Source organism: Halichoeres trimaculatus, unplaced genomic scaffold (assembly GCF_033239565.1).
Source record: "Halichoeres trimaculatus isolate MK-OKI-2021-1 unplaced genomic scaffold, fHalTri1.1 fHalTri1_scaffold_12, whole genome shotgun sequence".
In the NCBI taxonomy this organism is placed as follows: Eukaryota; Metazoa; Chordata; class Actinopteri; order Labriformes; family Labridae; genus Halichoeres; species Halichoeres trimaculatus.
The window spans coordinates 10,933,866-10,951,747 of record NW_027437190.1 but is presented as its reverse complement, the minus strand read 5'-3'; the positions used below and the strand labels follow the sequence as shown (position 1 = coordinate 10,951,747).

Below are 17,882 nucleotides of genomic sequence, written 5' to 3'. Positions count from 1 at the left end.
TTCAGTGAGTCTCAGAAAGATCCTGTGAAGATCTTGTGGTGTTTTTGGAACAGACTATACTGAGAAGTTCCTGACTTATTCTAAACAGATGATCTATGGATGTTTCACAGTATCTTTTAGCCCTGGTCGTGTTTAATGAGATCTAAATGACTGCACCCTGGCTGTTGGACAGACAGTGCTCAGCCCTTCACAAAGAAAGACAATGATAAACGTTTCATTTGCCCAAACATGAGTTTTATACGAAAGTCAGCATTCTCCAGATAAGAGCAGCAAATTCAAGTGTAACAGTTAATCCAGCATTATTTGTTCCAGCAAATTCCTAAGAGTTTGTACAGAAATATCAGCATTTAATCTCTACAAAAATATAAACTATTTTAAATTTCAGATGAAGTGAGAAATGACCTGATTGAAGTGAACGAGCAGCAGGGGATAGAAAATAAAACACACTGAAAACACTGAAAAACTTTGACAGACATGAAAATATGTAATAATCAAGGGGAACAGTTCTTATATACAGAATAAAACCAACATAAAAACAGGAAATGACTTAAGAGTACAGTAAGACCTTTCAAGTAAGACGTAAGGAGGGATGAGAGAAAAAGGGGTGTGACAATCTTTCCCTTTTCTAAGACCAGGATTCAAAATACAAAAAAAAATACTTTTTACGAAAAAATTCATCCAATCTATGATGGCTGAGCAGATTTTCACTCATATGTTGTGATTTTATTTCTGGCTTGTGAATAACTTTGAGTTATGTAACAAATCACACTTCCTTTCTCAGCAATCCCTTGATATGTTCATTTTAGTGCCTGGGCTCTAAGTTTCCCAGATTCAACAACTCCGCATAAAAAGCAGTCGTGAAAATTATATTCAAATTTTAAATGCATGAAATTGGATCATGAAATTATAAAGCATTTTTGAAAGCGCTTGATACCAAGAAATGTATCTGTATTTTTTTTATAACACTTGAAAATAGCATCATAAAACTCTGCCATTATTAATTATATATGCCTTTTGTTAGAATCCAATTATCTATAATACTTCTGAAATGCATTTATTCACTTTAGTACAATTTATAAAACTCATCAACCTTCTATTAATGCTAAGGGTAATTTCTAAATTATAGCATTTTAATAGACAGATTTTAGAACTATTCTGAACTTATTTGAAGAAACATTAGTGGTTCTTTCAGTGCTAGTGGTACTTCTTTTTGAAGTTTTCTACCAATAAAATCAGTAACATTGTAACTTGTCCATTTTGGGGTTTTTAGACAAAACCCAAACTCTGTTTTCAGTTTTTTTTAAACCCAACTATCTGTATAAAGAAAGTAGAAAGTCTTACCCCTAATTCACACACAAACTGTGAGCGCCATGATGCGCAGCCCTGCGGTTTTGGGGCACACGCCAATTTACACTAGATTCGTCTTTGGAGCGCCACACAGCGCAGCACACAGCAGCACAGTGCACAGCAGTGCCCAAAGCAGCTAGATACTTGAGATCACAGGAGAATCACATTTTCCTGCAGGAATACCACTGTTGACAACATACTTGCATGATTCTGTTGGTGTCCTTATAAAATGAATATCTTGTGTCATATAGAATTAAAAAGTTTTTCACCTCCAAGATTTTATCTGGATCTGACCTGCTGATGACTTCTGGCCATGTGTCAGAGACGTAGTTTTTGATAAACAAGGATAAGATTTGCGATCAGGAGCCAGAACATGGGGCTTTATTTTGAAATGACCGGATACTCTGATCGGTTTCATGTCGGGTTTTCTGTTTGGTACAATCTGCTCTGCAGATGATCACGGCACTGGCAGACTGCAGTGCGTGATGTGAGAATGCAATGATTGACAAGAATGGTTTCTAAGTACAGCATAGTGCCCAGTGTGGTGCTCACACGTTATGTGTGCATTGGGGGTTAGTATCATTATTAATGTTGCATCAAGGTTGGGGGATGTGTCTGTAATCCAACTGACCCCTTACTTGTTCATTTTAGTTTGATAGTGCTACAATGTCCACCGTCTTTCACATGATACTGTGAGAGAGATGCAGCATCACAACAGCTCCAAAGCTCTTTACCTTGAGATGCTTGTGTTACCTTGAGAAGCATACAGCCTGTAGTGCAGATATGTCAGAGCAGAGGCAGATCATGCTCTGAAGCTCCAGCTCCTCTGAAAGGGCTGGAAGGGTTTCTTCAGGTTGAAGAACATGAGATGAGGCTTGAGTCGAGGAGTTTTCTCGGGAATGACAGCAGCTTTACTTTCCTCGGTAGGAAATCGATTGTGGTAGATCTCTGGGTATGACTTCTGAAACTGAGGAGCAAAGATATAAATCATTACTGGATAATATCTGCAAATCACAGTCACACAGATGCTGCTGAGGGACTCGAGAGGCTCTGTTACAAATGTAAGTATGGATTTCAAAGAGTTTGTACATCAAAAGGATGTCAGAAAGCGACAAATTTCCTGGGCTCGTATGTATGCCCCGCTATTAGCGAGGAAACGGAACGTAAAGTATGTACTAATGGTGAAAAAGAATTCAATTATCATTATGTATGAGCCAGGTTAACAGCCCAAAACAGTGTTAAATCTAATGGTGGTAGACCCCTCCATTACAGGTGCTAACAGCAGGATTAGCACACCTGTTCAGCTCTTTAAAGGCGGGAACCGTGCAATGTGTTACTGTTTATGACAAAATATGCAAAGACAGGTGGCGATGTGTAGCTACACAGCAAATTTAGATTTAGGAGACACATTTTTTCAGTGAACAGATGAGACAGGCAATCAAAGTCTTCTGGCATCATTTGCTGCCATCAGTTTTATAAGTTAGATTTGCTCTTCACTTTTTCTGCATTTGTGTCCTTCAAGATGTCTGTGGTGAAATGTTGGAGTTCACAAACTGCTTGTAGAGTTATTCATGGAGATACTGGAGTATTGCTGCGGTGCTTGTTCAACACAGCAGCTTTCATGTTGCCAGTGTTACTTTTGAGGTCTTCTACTGTGAAACACCACACACATTTACTGTTTGTTCATGTCAAATCTCCATTTCTTTCGCTGAAAAATGTTTTGTCTTGATCTTCTCCCAGTCTCACAGTTAACGGTCGCCTGGTTTATCACTGTTTATGAGTGGCAGACATGCACAATTTGACTTTGTTGGATGGGGTTTTCCAGGAGGTTCTTATGACGTAATCTGCGCCTGCACCGCTTTCATGGTGTACTTTGTTAACTGGTCGTTTATTTGCAGTTGTGCATGCGGCTAACCCTGCAGCCAAATGGACCGTTCCATAACAGAATGTTAGGACTAATAATCACTGGACGTGCAAACGGGCCCTGGTCCTTTAAATGAATACTGAAATTTGAGATAACCAGTTAGTACAAATGAAAGAAAACACTGTGAAAAAAAGTCAAAACTAAGCACTATAAAGCATTCCTAGCTAAACAACATCACTTCAGTTAGAGGTCAAACAACCAAATATATGCAGAGTATTAATACTGTAGGACCATCAATGATATTATACTTAACTTTGAGGCAAATTGTGAAGCAGTGTGTGAAAAGAGTGCTCAGCACTCGGATTGTTAAAGGAAATTCTTGTCCCCTCATGTTGATCAAACAATAATGACTTTGTTTTTCCTTCTTTTATTGAGCCTGTTTGTCCTTTTCTTTGTGTCATGGTTTGGTCACACACCTGTAAAGTAGTTGTGAAATGGTCTTATTGGCTGGTTGGTGAGTAAATATTATTTGAGGCAACTACAAAAGCAGAGAGAAGTCATGGGGGGCTGATTAATGGCTCATGGGTAAATTTACAGCATGTAGCTGGAGCAGTCTGATTTTTCTGTATTTACCCATCAGGGTTTCAAATCAAGCCTCCACCGAGATCTACATTTAGAGACATTCTTCTTCTTGCCAGTCACATCTTACCTGTTTGAGTCTTTTCTTCTTGTCCTTGGCGGGCAGTTCTGTGTCTGCAATCAGGCCCTCGAGAAGCTGCTGGAGTGGAGTTTGGGTTCCTATCACCTTCTGCTCCTCAGAGTCCACCCTGCTGATCTGTTTACAGAAGGCTGGAGATGAGCTGAAGTCCGTATCTGAGCCGGCATACTTGATCTGATGGAGGAAGAAGGACGATTCAAGATGAGCTACACAAAACTTTCATACGCTTGATTCTCCTTTTTTTCTTCTTCAGTAATTGCAAGTTCTTGAAATTTGGAATTTGAAAACTGCACCACCTTCTGTCAGAAATAGATTTGTTAAAGACTGATTTTTTTAATGTTTGGAACAATCAGTTCCTCACTTTCAAGATGTTTTTAGTCCTCATCACCGAGTGGGACGTGTAAGCCTCAGCGGCTAAAGCTGAGCTGAAATCTAACAGACCTTCAATTTGTCGGACAAACAACACTTACAGTCAGTACAGTCTGTGTTATTCAGATTCTCTTTGTCCTCACAAAGAAACACATGTACATCAATTTAAACAAGATGTGCTCAGTGGAAGTAATGAAAACTCTTCTACGAAATGAGAAGGCCAACTCAACAAGCTCAAAATGTGTGATCTCTGTTTATTTCAAAGAGCTCCTGCAGGATTTCTGAGCATTACCAACCAACACCACAGACACATGTATGTATAACTCACAACGGCCTGCTCCTCTATTCTGTACAGCTCATGTTTTCTACTTCACTGTGTGCTTCACTGCATAACCTCCAGCTAAAGAGAATAAAAACTACATGGCCACCTCTTTTTTTTAAAGACAATATGTCAGTTTCTTTATGGTAAAAATAAAAGTTCAGGGGATCCTTGCATCAAAGGGGAACAAACAGCACTTAGCATGGTACACCAGGCTGTGACCCTTATCTTGATCCAGGAGATGATTCCCATAGCAACAGAAAGAAAACCAGGTACAGAAACATCAGACTGCAGTGTCACAGTGAGAGTCTTAAATAATATAATAAAATGTTCATGTTGCTTTCTTAACACAAGGCTAGCTCTATTATGAATTATGAACACAGTTTATCTTCAGCTTCTCCAATATCTATTCCTGTTTTTGTTCTGCTATCACAGATCTTACAACATTAGAGTTTATTATTGGGATGCCTAGAGATAAGTTTTCCACTCTGAGCCAAAACTAATTTATTCAAAGGCATGTGAATTATACCATCAAATGTACAAGTATTCAAGTGATGACTCAACAACACTCAATTAAAACCTTTGTATGTCCTTGTTGCAAATAAACCACCTCAGTTGGGAGACATTTCTTCAGATTCTTTTCAACATCTGCAACTTTGTTTTTTACTGTCACATGATCTCTGACATCACATTTAAACTGAGCATGGATTGTTTAGTTATATTCTACTTTTAATGTTTTTTTTTGTTTTATTTTAAAACCTTTATTCTAGTCTAGTTTATTTTTTGTTAAAGCTGTAGCCTGTTAATATGTAATTTTAATACAAACAAATAAGCAGAATAAATGTTATTCATTCTAGTGTGGGCTCACAAAATTCAGGCCTCCCTGCATGAGTCAGTGTCCTGGTCGGGGCACCCCAGTCTAAAAAGTCTGGATCCGCCCCCACTTGTCAGAGCGTACCTTGTTGCAGGTACGTTATTTTCTCTGCTTATCAGCGGATGGATTAACACTGAATGGGGGGTTCAGTTGGTGGAGTAGAGAGAGTAACAGAGAAAGACGGGCTCAGCTTTCCCCAGGTAAAAGTCAAACAACTTCTCAAGTGTTTGTATCCAAGCAGTGCCACTCTGGTTGATCGCCCGTCACCCTCCCTGCAATCTATGTTCACAAATCATGATCTGTCTATATCACCAAAAAAGAGGGGATTTTCTTTGTTAGATTGGAGATGATCTGAAAAAAAACTGGTGTATATTTCTCCACTATCTCAACTGAAAAGTGATCAGAGTATTGTCTTTGAAGAGCAGCAGGTTTTACGCATGTCTATCACATCATTTATAGTCTGCAGGTGAACCTAAAAGGGTTCCGTCTTTGTAAATGTTCCAGTCAAAGATCTTAATCAAACTCCTGAAAAGTAACAGATAGAAAACAGAGTACTGAAGAAAGGGGTTTAAACGCTTAACGATAAGCTGTCTAGTTTATAGTCAACTGTTTGCGCTATTTGACCATAAGGAACATGTGTCTGTCAAGGTGCTGGGTGTCAATGATGCACAAGAACATTTTTATGACATAATAGCGGGAGAGAAAAATTCAAATATTTCTTTTTTACAATCGTCCACGCAGGCAAACTTGATTTGTCGCCCATGCCTACATTTAGTTGTGGCTTTGCTGCGCCCCCCAATTTGGGAACAACTGGTATATATGATGTTGTATTCTCTTTTTATAGGCGTGTTTCTGTTCTTGTTGTTGTTTTTTCTGTCTTTGTTGCTACATTTTGTGCTTCTTCATTGCGTTTTGCACTTCAGGGTTACCATGCATTACTGCCTCACAGACACTCTCTCTAAAAGCCTGATGTTATATCAGTCTGTGAAGGTCCAGAGCAGAAGGGTAAGGGTTGAAATTGGGGGTTGGGTTGGAGAGTTCAAGCCCCAGTGCGAAGTGCTCCCTCTCACATTTTTACATCAATCATAACGTATCTAGCTTTACCAATATCTACATTTATCAGTGACTGCACCTCAACTCCACATTTAGTGCTTGTAAAAATATTAAAAACAAACTGGCACATAATTTCCACTGATCTGACTCAAAGCACATGGAGTGTGGGAGGGAGCAGATGCAGCAAACAAATGGGCAAAGCTGATTATGGTAAACATGCAGCGAGACCAGACCAACACATACTGTCACTGCTCATCAGTCACTATTTAAGTGGATCTGCACTGAGTTTACTAACTTGGACTCTTTTGAGGTGGGACAGGTGCTCCTCGACCTGTCGACGCAGCTTGGAGGGAACTTGAAAGATGGTGTTGTGGTGCTCCATCATGAAGGTCACCAGTTTTGTGGCAAGCAGCTCGTCCAAGTCCATCTCATCAACGGAGCCAAGGACGCAGTGGGAAAACATTTGCACCATCTGAAAAGGGAGCATGAAAGGAGACGGCTCAGAGAGCAGAAACACACCAGACTACAACCAATAACACATTACACATTGAAAACATGTTAGATGATCTTCTGTCAAAGAAATCCAAAGTTATAACTGAACACACAACTCTGTTTTTCATATTAGGATTCTTCATGCACAGGGTGTTCAGACTGATATTGGTGGCAGCTCGAAGTTATTATCTTGACAGTTCATATTTAATGAAGTCTGAGAAGATAATAAAGTATTCAGATTAGACATGAACCATGATGTGTGCAAACACTGGAGGAAACGCTGACTATTTGCTCCCACCTTTAAAAAGTTTCTCTTCTTTAACTTTTAGAGACTTAACTTGTTTAAGCTCTGTTCATGTTGTGACAGAAGTAATTTCTCAGGAGTCTAAGTGCTTCTGCAGGAGTGTGACCTTTCGTATTCTAGAGGTGGTCTTGTTTAGATTTGTCATTAATCCATGGAGACAACAGGGCAAGTCTGAGGCCGCTGTTACTGATGGGAATATGATTTGTGTCCCTGAGTAAACACCACACTCAGTTTTCATTTCCTCCACGTCATACTGACTTTTGTGAGACAGGCAGAATGGTGAAGTACCTGAAAAAAAACTAAATAACCGCACCCCAGCTCATACTGCTGCTGTTTTCTGATTATAAGAAAACACTAGTATCAAGCTTTAAGGGGCCCTAAGTTTGTCAAAGAGGATGGCACTGACTGCTATCAACAGGATCCTCTTTTTGTATTCTACTTTGGATGCTTTTCAACCAGAGGAACTAAATTTATTCTGAGGTAATAAATCTATCCCTGAAAATGTTCCTGCCCAGGGGTACTCCTTTCCAAAGGTCCAGAAACTCTGTGGCGTGTGGCCTGCTGATCACCTATGATAACCTAAAACCATTACAGAGGGATACATCCCACCAAAAGTTGTCAATCTACAGGCTTGTTGTTAGGAAAAACACCCATTGTTGTCTACCATCTTTATTCTTTATCTGGGAGAGCACTTCTGTGTTTTGCCCATTAAACAGTTTTTGGGCTTCTGAAACGGCTTCTATTGCTGATGGCTTTGTCACTACCGCTCATCTCTTTTCAAGTGTCAACAAATCCATCTGCAGTGCAACAAAATACGACCAAAACCAGCACAGGCTGAATATCATCCACAGTTACAGGCTCACATGACTGACTAGTTTCTCTTACAGGCAACAGTACTTCTGCTCTTAGACTTATTTTTTTTAGTGCAGAAGTGCGTTCACACTGATGGTACAGAATAATGTATTGTACTTTGATTTCTCTGCTGGTGCATGGCAAACGGTCAAAAAGTTGAGTGTGGACTGATGAACACTTCTCACCCTCAATGGTCGCTATAGCCCAGTTTCCAACAAGCAGTCCAGTTTAGCCAACCACACCTCCTTGTGGTAGGCGGTGTGTAAGCCGGATGCTATCAGCCGCATCAGTAACATAATAGCATGACGCCATAGCAACGCGACACATTGTACCCTGCAAATAAATCCAATGAAGAAGAAAAACGCTACACAGTAAACAAAGAGCAAGGATGGAAGACACCCAGCATTTTGTCCTCTTTGTGATTGGCATGTGTCTCTTTGATACAAAGTGCAATCAAGCTTTGTTTCAGAGAAGACTGTGTGCTGCCAGGAGAAATGCAGCCGCTGTCACACAGTAAGTGACGAATCTTTCGACCAATCAACAGTCTGCAGTGTTGTAGCTCCACCTTCTGAGATTGGATCGGTTTAATCTGTTTCCCCTACGTAAGGGTGCCAAAAAGTAGGATGGCTCATCTCTGTTATTTGGGGGTCTGTCCCAGGATTAGTCTGTGGAAACGCTGTAAAATGCGTGCCATGACGAGATAAACTAAACTGAGCTGCTTGGTGGAAAAGGGGCTTATATTGGCTGCATAAAGGAAGGTGCAGGAGTGGATCAAACGATGGACAATGGTAACAATCAATGAATCGTAATAATTGCCAGTGAGTGCAAAGCTGCAGTCTATGATTAGAGACAGCTCTACTCTGTAAGAGCTTGTGCACTGTTCTAGTAAGTACATAGTGCACTCAGTGCACTTCATGTAAGTGTACGTATCCAAGAACGTGATTTGAGACACAGCCTGACTTTGGTGCTACACATTGTGTTCTTTCTATGAAACTAGACTTTGCTATGTAAGGTAAACTTTAGTGCCATGAAAGGCACCCACACATATAATGTATTATCATTATGAAGATGCCAGCTTGGTTTGTTTACTATGCTAACATTTTTGCCGAATCGTCTATGTTGTTGTCTTACTGCCATCTAAAGAAAGTAATCAGCCAACAATTTTGAAATGATTGGCATCAGAAAAGTAAATTAAAGATGTCTGCAGACAGCCTTGTCAATGTGCAACTTCTCCTTAAGTTGTTTTTTTTTTCATCCTAAATAAGAGCATATCAAGTCTGGCTCATCTTTGATATAAAATCCATTATAAAGTATGGGAAAATTGAATTTAGTATTACCTCTGACAAAAAAAATCAGTCCTGTTCTGAAATATAAAGTCTAACCCAGTGTGTTTTCTGTTTTATTAAATGACTAAGAATCCATTTGAAGCATGATATTTGGAGTGAAAACCATATTTATCAGAATTGATGTGAATTGATGTGAATGAATGAATGAATGCTGTTATTGCCATCTCTTTTCTTAAAACAAACAAACAAACAGATATAGGCAACATATTCTGAACAGACCTGCTCTCTTATCATTCACATTAGCCCATTAGCTGTTTCAGTCTACTTTTAACTCTGTACCATCTTTCTAAGATGGATCAGTTTCCACCTCCTTGAAAACTCTGCTCTTCTTCTTTAACTTATTAAAAAGGTGAGAAGGTTTGGAAACAAACAGTGTTTCCCACTGCTTCTCTCTGACCCTCGGCCTGAATGTTTTTCTTTTTCTTTGTCCCGCGGGGAGGCTGTGTCAGAAGTGCTCCTTTCACCTTGTAAAATCCAATACAAACAAAACAACCCAAAGCAAAACTCATCTGGCTCAGTATAAAATGGTATAGGATGCAATATCTACAAAGGTGGTGCTGACTACATAATCAGGATGTTTGTGTTTGTTTATCACTTTGTATCTGTACCATAATGCTTGTTTATTGGATATACTGTGTTCTAAGTCCTCTAAAATGTGGCATATGTGAGGTCTACATACCAATGTGCGGGTAGCAATAGTGTCGTTGAGTGGAAGTAGTTGGGGATTCTGGCAGACCCGAGCCATCAGACGCAGCAAAAGCTGGAGGCGTCTTCGATTTGGCGGTGGCAGTAAGAGAGTGCTGACTTGAAGAGCCTCAGTGGCCACCTCCTGCTCGTGCAGCAGGCCTGCAGAGAGAAAGAGCACAGCTCCTGAGGGCAAACACATAGGCTGCACAAAATAAACACCAACTGCTGTTAATTTTCTCTTGCGCTGCACAAACATCAGCTCTGTAAACAAATCAAATTACACTCACTGAGTATGTTGACAAAGACTTCATAGAGATGAAAAGTCAGCAGGGGCTCTTTGAGTCTCTGAAAGTAATCTCCAACTGTTCTCAGCACATCTCTCTCAAAACCGGGATACACTGGCTGTTTGGTTTCATTGCCGTTTGGCCCTAGGAAGAAGACAATGCTTTTTCTTCAGTGTGCATGTAACAAATACATTTTAAGAGAGGGCAGAAAATGTGCACTTACAATTAGCGAGGCATTTCATTGCTGTTATCACCCAGTACGGCATGTCCTCTGAGGGTAAAAAAAGAAACAGGTAAGTTATCACATTCAACAAACCATCATTCTTCATTTTTAAATCAATGCATCATACCTGCTTTATTCTCCAGCACAACAATTCCCGTCTTATTAACCTTGAACACATTGTGAACAATGTGCTTGCCGTTCACATGCTTTGGGTTTAAAACTCCATCCATTGACTCGAGGCCCAGCACTCTCTGTAAACTAAACGAAAACAGAGACAGCATCACATATCTGGAGCAGGGAGTTAACAAAGCAGAGCTTCTGCAACCTTGACAGGTTTACAGGTGGGCCACGTTTGATGCAAGATTCATCCTGTTACAGTCTGAATCATCATACTAATAGCACAAGTTAGAGGGAAGTTATGCAGCAGCTGATGAAAGCCTTTTGTTTTTTTATTGACAAAGTGAAACCACACGCTTTCAAGCTAAGCAGCAAGAAAGTAACCACTGTCAAAACAGTCACAGCTCAAAGTCATGCTGATGCAAAGATGTCGTCAGCAGCTTGATGGAGTTTGGTATTGGCTGTTTTAAAAGGACACCGCCATTACTGCCCAGTGATGTGTTAAACAATTACTGAAATATTTCTCAGTATATCTGTATTTCTGGAGGTTGCAGGCTTAGATAGCTACAAAAGAGACTGCTTTTTGAATAAGAACAACATTAGTAGTTTAAGTGTTAAATGAACACGGTCAAAAAGGTACGTACTGTGCCACTGTCATGGATTTCCAGATGTGATCCACTTGTTTTGGTGTGATCTCTTTCCGCCTTATGAGCTTGCATTCATGCACATCCCCAATCGCGACGCTGTGCCTTTTATTCCACAGATCTGAGGTCTGAACAGGACACAAGACAAACAAACATATATAAAAAATGTTTCTTAAAACTTAAAACTATGTTCTACAATTTGAAGCAAGGTAATTATTATTAACACCGTTTTGAGGCCGTTATGGTCCGATCTACACAATATAAAAAACCAAAAAGAACGAAAAAAATCCATTCAGTACATCATCTGCAAAACAGCTTAAAAATTGACCAATCTGAGCCACCGTTTCCCTCATTTTGGATTTGTCTCTTAGTTCATCCAATCCCCTGTCTCCCCTGCTCCGCACTGTACTGCCCATGGTCCCACCTTGTCCTTCCCCACTACCCCTCTCACGTCAGCTAGCTGCTCAGCTACTGAAGCGTCATGGAGCCAGAGAAGAGCGAAACCAGGAAGCTGTTACTGTTACCCTCCACAGGGAAGGGAAGAAAATGAAAAAGTTTCAAGGAAAAGGTTGAAGCAAGGAAGAATTATGAGCGATACAGGTGCCAACAGAGACTGAATATTGGAGAAATGTACGACCGGTGGAAAAAGCTGCAGAGGGATTTTGGACTGAAGACCAACTCAAGACAGCAGAGTTTCTATTGAACAGGTAATGACTTTATTTACCACAGTGGGAGATGTCAGCTGAATAACTCTGGTTAGTCTGTGCCTATACTGGCTAATGACTGAACGCTGCCGGTCGGAATGGCTCTGTCAATAGATTTTAGCACAAGTTTGCCACACATCTTTAGCATTGTAAACGAAGCTGGTGAAGACACGCCGAGAAAGGTAAAGCCACCCCTGTGTGGTACAAGGAGAATGATTGTCTTGTTTGTTACATTTTCTGCCGGCCGGCTTCTTGCTCTGTCGGAGGGGGCGTGTTGTTAGGAGGCGAATAAGGGCCACACGAGCTGGGGGGGGGGCAGGATCTCAGAACACAGAGGGGAGGGGTGAGTGAGGCTGCGTTTTTCAAATGTGCCAAACTGGGTTTCAGATCGTAGACCATAGCTATAAGCACGTAACAGGTTTATTCAGGATTCACCTCTTAGCCTTTAATTTTTCTGTTAATGTTCTATAGTTATTCTGCAAGATGTGAGGCTGTTTATGCTTTTATATCAGTAGTGTGGGTAGAAAAAGCACATGGATCACACTTCCATTTCTCACACAGGATGGGTGTCACCAGAAATGGTGAGTTTAGTGCATGACAGCTGCAGCTGCACACAATGAAAAACAAGTTACAATGTAATGCTGTTCTGGTTTTAAATTGATTAGGGTAACTTATGATCCCTTCAGTTTTGGTGGTTCTTATAATACTTCAGACAAAAATAATGAGAGTCACTTCCCACATAAGACACACAAACCAGAAAAAATGACAATGCTCTTGATTCAAGTGATCCCATCTTGCTGCTGGCCCTTTATCTAGTGGGCACAATGCTGAGCACTCCCAGCACACCATGAGCTAAACCAATGCAACAGGAGGAGCTGCAACATAGCTGTCTCTTTCTCACCATGACAGCAGACTTCTGAGGTGCGATGTTTTCACGCTGAGGCAGTTCTTCGTAGTCATCCCAGCGAATGAGTCTGGGCAAGTCCGAACTGTCTTTCAACAGAGGTCGTGTTGGAAAAGACTTCAGGGGAGACAGAGTGGGGAACCTGAAGAGAAAGTCAACAGCACTGGGATCAGCTGAGAGGAGGAAGGTCAGGCTGCAAAAATACATCTGTCACTTTTTTATACTGGTCAGTGGCTCTTTTCTACTGCACAGAGCTGCTCTGCCACACCTGTTACAAAAAGATGACAGAACAACACAGAACACAGCAAACACTAACAGATTTTACATAATCCCACCAAACCCAACATTTCCAGCCAGTTCACCTTTACTGCTTCAAGACATGTCACCACTGCTTTTTTTTTTTTTTACATTTTCTTTAAACACATTAAAATAATAACTTTGATATTAAATACAGAGCATTGGTGAGTTTCTTTTCAGTTCAAAATGACCCCTTACGTCTTGGGCCTGTTGAGTACAATAGATTCTAAAGGGCAAGGCTGCTTTATTCAGTTTTTATAGCCCCCCGCCCCCTTCTGTTTTAATGAACTAGACTCTATGGTCTGAGGACACCCCCTTCCCCCCCGTGGGACTTCTGTCAATTATCTGAATTCCAGGAAAAAGCTTGTGAGCAACAAACACTGGCAATTCAAATACAAAACAAGAGAGGCCAACACCAGCAGCTGCCCAGCTCAAACTCATTTTAATGTGCGTGTAGAAAAGCACAAAACAGGCAAAGAAGATGCTATCATTATCATTTCCATGTTATTGGCTTGTTTTTTTCCCTATAGAGGTGTGCTGCATTCAAGCAGTCTATACAGAGTAGGGCTGGGACGATATGTTATTCTTGGATTCGATTCTATTACGATTTTTGGGGGGCTTATTCGATTTAATTTGCGATACTTCGATATTTACGTTTTTTGTGATTTCGTGTTTGCTTTTTTTAACACCAGACCATGTGAAACAATTAAATGATGATGATATAGTCTACAGACTGTATCAGGAGCCATATTTTCCCGTAAAATGCACATCACAGGAGTCAGGGCAAAACATTTCACCTTCTGCTGGAAAAAAGTGGTAACTTTTTTCTTATCCAGTTTATAAACAAGACTGAAATGAAGAATTTGAATATGAAAAAAACATCTTTTTTGACAAAAGATCCTAATTTTGATTTTCTCAAACAAACAAACAACAACAACAACAACAACAAAATATATATATATATATGTATATATATATATATATATATATATATATATATATATATATATATATATATATATATATATATATATATATATATATATATATATATAGCCTTAGAAACTAAAATATGGTCACACATTGTAGCACATAAATGTCCTGAAAATTATTTTTTGTATATGAGAGCTTTGAAAATTAATTATCTGTGTTGGTAGATCTGAACATTTCTACTGATGTGTGCAGCCAATAAGGTGAATTACTCATTATGCACATCCAAAAAAAGCTTACGCTCCTAACCAAAGTATGACATATTTTCACACACTGAAAGCATAAAAATAATGCATCCCCACCTATTTTAGCTTATGGCTGAGCCCTACTGCTGATATGTTTTTGTGGCTATCCATGAATCATGTAATTTATCTTTTCAGGGAGTAAAATCTGTAATACATCACCTGTACAGATGCCCATTGTCTTCAAAGTCTTCTGTTCCATGGCGTCCTTTGATATCTTCGATGACGTGGGCCTTGAAGAACTTCTTGAGCAGTTGCAGAGTTTGGTAGCGTGTCACCTCGGGTCCAAAGTTGTAGTTCCGCCTCAGCAGCTCGTGCAGATAATCTACAGCCTCAGATCCTGTGAAACTGCAATCATAGCAGCGGAAGTGTGCCCAGTGTCTTCTCAGCGGCATGCCTCCTCGGAACAGTTTGATTGTTTCATTCCACTGAAAACAAGGTGGCACGAAATATGGTGAGATAAAAGACATAACAAACTACTTCACAGAAGCTTTTTTGTTAGAAATCATAGATTTAACAATCAGTCTGTTACTTTCAGAAAACAAAAAGTGAGGAGAAACATTATGCTCCCTGGAATGAAAAACATACTCTGCATGTTTCTTTCAGAAGAAATAACTCCATCTGCTCAGAAATCCTCTTATCACAAATAAAATAGCCTAGTTTCACAACAATAAGAACATTATGTCCTCATAGTGTTTTGGATGGTGCAGAGGTTGTGGATTATCTGATCCCACAGAGTGTGCAGATGGCTGAGCAGAGAATGAAATATGGTGGATAAAAGCTGACAGCATTAGGCAGGATGAGGTCGTTTCACCCAGGGTGAGTACTGAAGTACATGGCTGCCATGAATGTCAAAGAGCTAAATATGTAAAGATATAAGTTTGAAGACTGAAGTGGTCCCACAATCGTTTTCTGTGAAATACTATTGTTGGTAAACAAGGCATCGCTGCTTGTCTTTTTGTGTAAGGCCATTGGTGTAAAGAGTGCTTTCTAACCTCTGCCCTGAGTTAGCATGGTTCTTTCTTGTTGGGGGGTTTTGTGATATGTTTTATTAGGCTGACTGGCCTAAAATGTTTTTTTGTTTTTTTTTTTTCTTCTGCACCGCACTGTTGAGGCTTGCTTGGTCAGTGAAGGACACATTGTATTTGGAGGCCCCCCATTGTGTACATAATTGGTCACATATCTACTTTTCCTGTTATGACAAATCATGATGGATGCTTTGAAATAAGTTAATAATGAACAATTAGAACACATAAGGTGAGTGACAGGCTAGTTGCATATCTGCAATTTCTATTTCTTGGAGCCTTCAAAGTTTGTAATTACAGAGTTATGTACACAGTGATTGAACTTTGTTGGGAGATAGTAAACATTACTTAAGGTATAACTGTGCATGATGCTTTTGTTTGAAATAAATAGGCACTACTGCTGAAATACACGATTTTTAGTACAATAAATAATTGCAGTAACATTCATTTATTGAAACATTTTTAGCATAAACACCTCTAACGCAGTGCTCAATGGGAGAATCAAAGCTAATTGGAGGAAATAGGGACACTGTCCCAGTCTAACAACCGCAACTAAACCCATGCATAGGAATTTGCTACCGAATAGACTGAAGTCAAGTCAGTTATATACATTTTGGCTCCATGTTATACAGAAACCTGTCGATAGTCGAGTATGGGACTCTTCTGTACTTTAACCTGTTTTACGAATAAATGTAAAGCGTGCGTCAGTAAATCACATTTAACTCTAAGCAACTTCACATACTTTACGTTAAACCTACAATAGATAAACTCTTTCCATGTGAATAAATCCAAACACACGTAGAAAAATTTGAGACGATATCTCCAAATATTAACTTAAGTTGCCACATTATCATACGTTTGGTTGCTCCAAACATTAAAGTTTCATGATATCTGCTATACTCCCTGTTACAGACTCACCAGCTTTGTCGCTCTGTACGGACCCGCTCCGATAACTTTGCCTTCCATCCTGGTTTTTGGAAAACCCACTTTACTCGTACGTAAACATGGATATATATATATATTTTTTTTCAAGTTTTACAAGAGTTTCTGTTGAAGTGGATGAAAACAGTAAACCTCATCCGATTGTAACAGAAACGTTGCTGCCAACTTTGAATCCCCTGCGTCACATTATTCCGGCAACGTGATTCGTCAGCTCGTCAGTCACGTGACCGCAGGAATGCAACGTTCATGAATGGAGACGGAGCGTGGGACAATACAAAACATTCAACTGCTGTTTCTGTCTCTCTTTGCGAGTTTAGCTTCACAAAGGTCCTCTTTAGAATTAAAGCTATTAAAATAGTAATAACCGAAGATATGCTTAATCACTCAGATTCAGAGGACTATATGTGTAATGCTTTGTAAAAAATAAGGGCTACAGTGACCCAGAATTCAATGTGTGAAACTTCAAGAGACTTCAGCAGCCAAGCAACTGCACAAAGGTCTTCAAACAGAATCAAATGTCAACATGGAGGCAACATGATCCAACAGAACCCCTGCTGCTGCTGCTGCAGAGACTCCAGGTGAAGTGAAAAGAATTGCATTTGACTTTGCCAAAGAAAATAATTGCACAGATGACCTTTTCAAATCAGCAGAGGATCAGTGGGGTTAATAATTGAAGCATTTTATCACTGCACAGACACTGCAAGACCTTGTTAACCTTTTTTTTCTAAGGCTTTAATTGAAATACTACAAGAAAGACCCAGGGCATGTCTTAGATCCAATCAAAACCAAAACGGACAACAATAAGAAAAATGATTCTACCCTGGTTAGATACATTGCAGAAGTGATAATTTTATTCTTAAATTATCTGAGTTGCAGGTATCCTCTCTGCTGTTTCATGTCGCCTACTCAGAGAAACTTGTGACATCTTTTTAGGCTTTATATTGTCCTTTTGACACTAAGCATTACACAAAGTATTCAGCTTGTAGCTTTGTAGAAGCTTTGAGTACTTGACGTTCTTTATCTTAAATTTAGGATTTTGAAAATCCTTATTTCAGCATCTATAAAAAAAACCCAACTTAATTTAAGATACTTCCCATTTTTTAGTAACGCTTGGAAATTTATTTGTGCTTAGTATTGACATGCAACACTTATGCTTGAAGCGGGGGTATCGTGCTTTTTCAAGGTTTTTCAAGGTATTTAAAATGTGGAAAAGCACAATATCCCAGCTTTAAAATTTGTAAAATATGAGCGAGTATAACAACACTCCACAAGCTTTTCTGTTTGG

At 39.6% G+C, this 17,882-nt stretch overlaps 1 protein-coding gene across 1 annotated transcript; it reads right to left on the bottom strand.

Annotated features, from left to right (window-relative positions):
• Window positions 1-225: 225 nt before the first annotated feature.
• Window positions 226-16,802, bottom strand: LOC141800807 (DEP domain-containing protein 1B-like). Its single transcript, XM_074683605.1, has 11 exons — window positions 16,574-16,802; window positions 14,793-15,058; window positions 13,099-13,243; window positions 11,494-11,621; window positions 10,860-10,990; window positions 10,733-10,780; window positions 10,513-10,653; window positions 10,218-10,384; window positions 6,840-7,016; window positions 3,921-4,103; window positions 226-2,314 (listed from the first exon to the last, which is right to left on the bottom strand). The coding sequence occupies exons 1-11, from the start codon at window positions 16,619-16,621 to the stop codon at window positions 2,150-2,152; spliced, it is 1,599 nt and encodes a 532-aa protein (XP_074539706.1). The 5' UTR covers window positions 16,622-16,802; the 3' UTR covers window positions 226-2,149.
• Between the last annotated feature and the right edge of the window lie 1,080 nt (window positions 16,803-17,882).

Excerpts from the sequence above, each read along its gene's own strand:
- LOC141800807 (XM_074683605.1), bottom strand. The coding sequence starts at position 16,621 with ATGGAAGGCAAAGTTATCGGAGCGGGTCCGTACAGAGCGACAAAGCTG. Across the intron at positions 10,654-10,732 it reads AATGAAATGCCTCGCTAATT|GGCCAAACGGCAATGAAACC; the intron begins GTAAGTGCACAT and ends TCTTCTTCCTAG. Across the intron at positions 10,385-10,512 it reads AGTCTTTGTCAACATACTCA|GCCTGCTGCACGAGCAGGAG; the intron begins GTGAGTGTAATT and ends TTCTCTCTGCAG.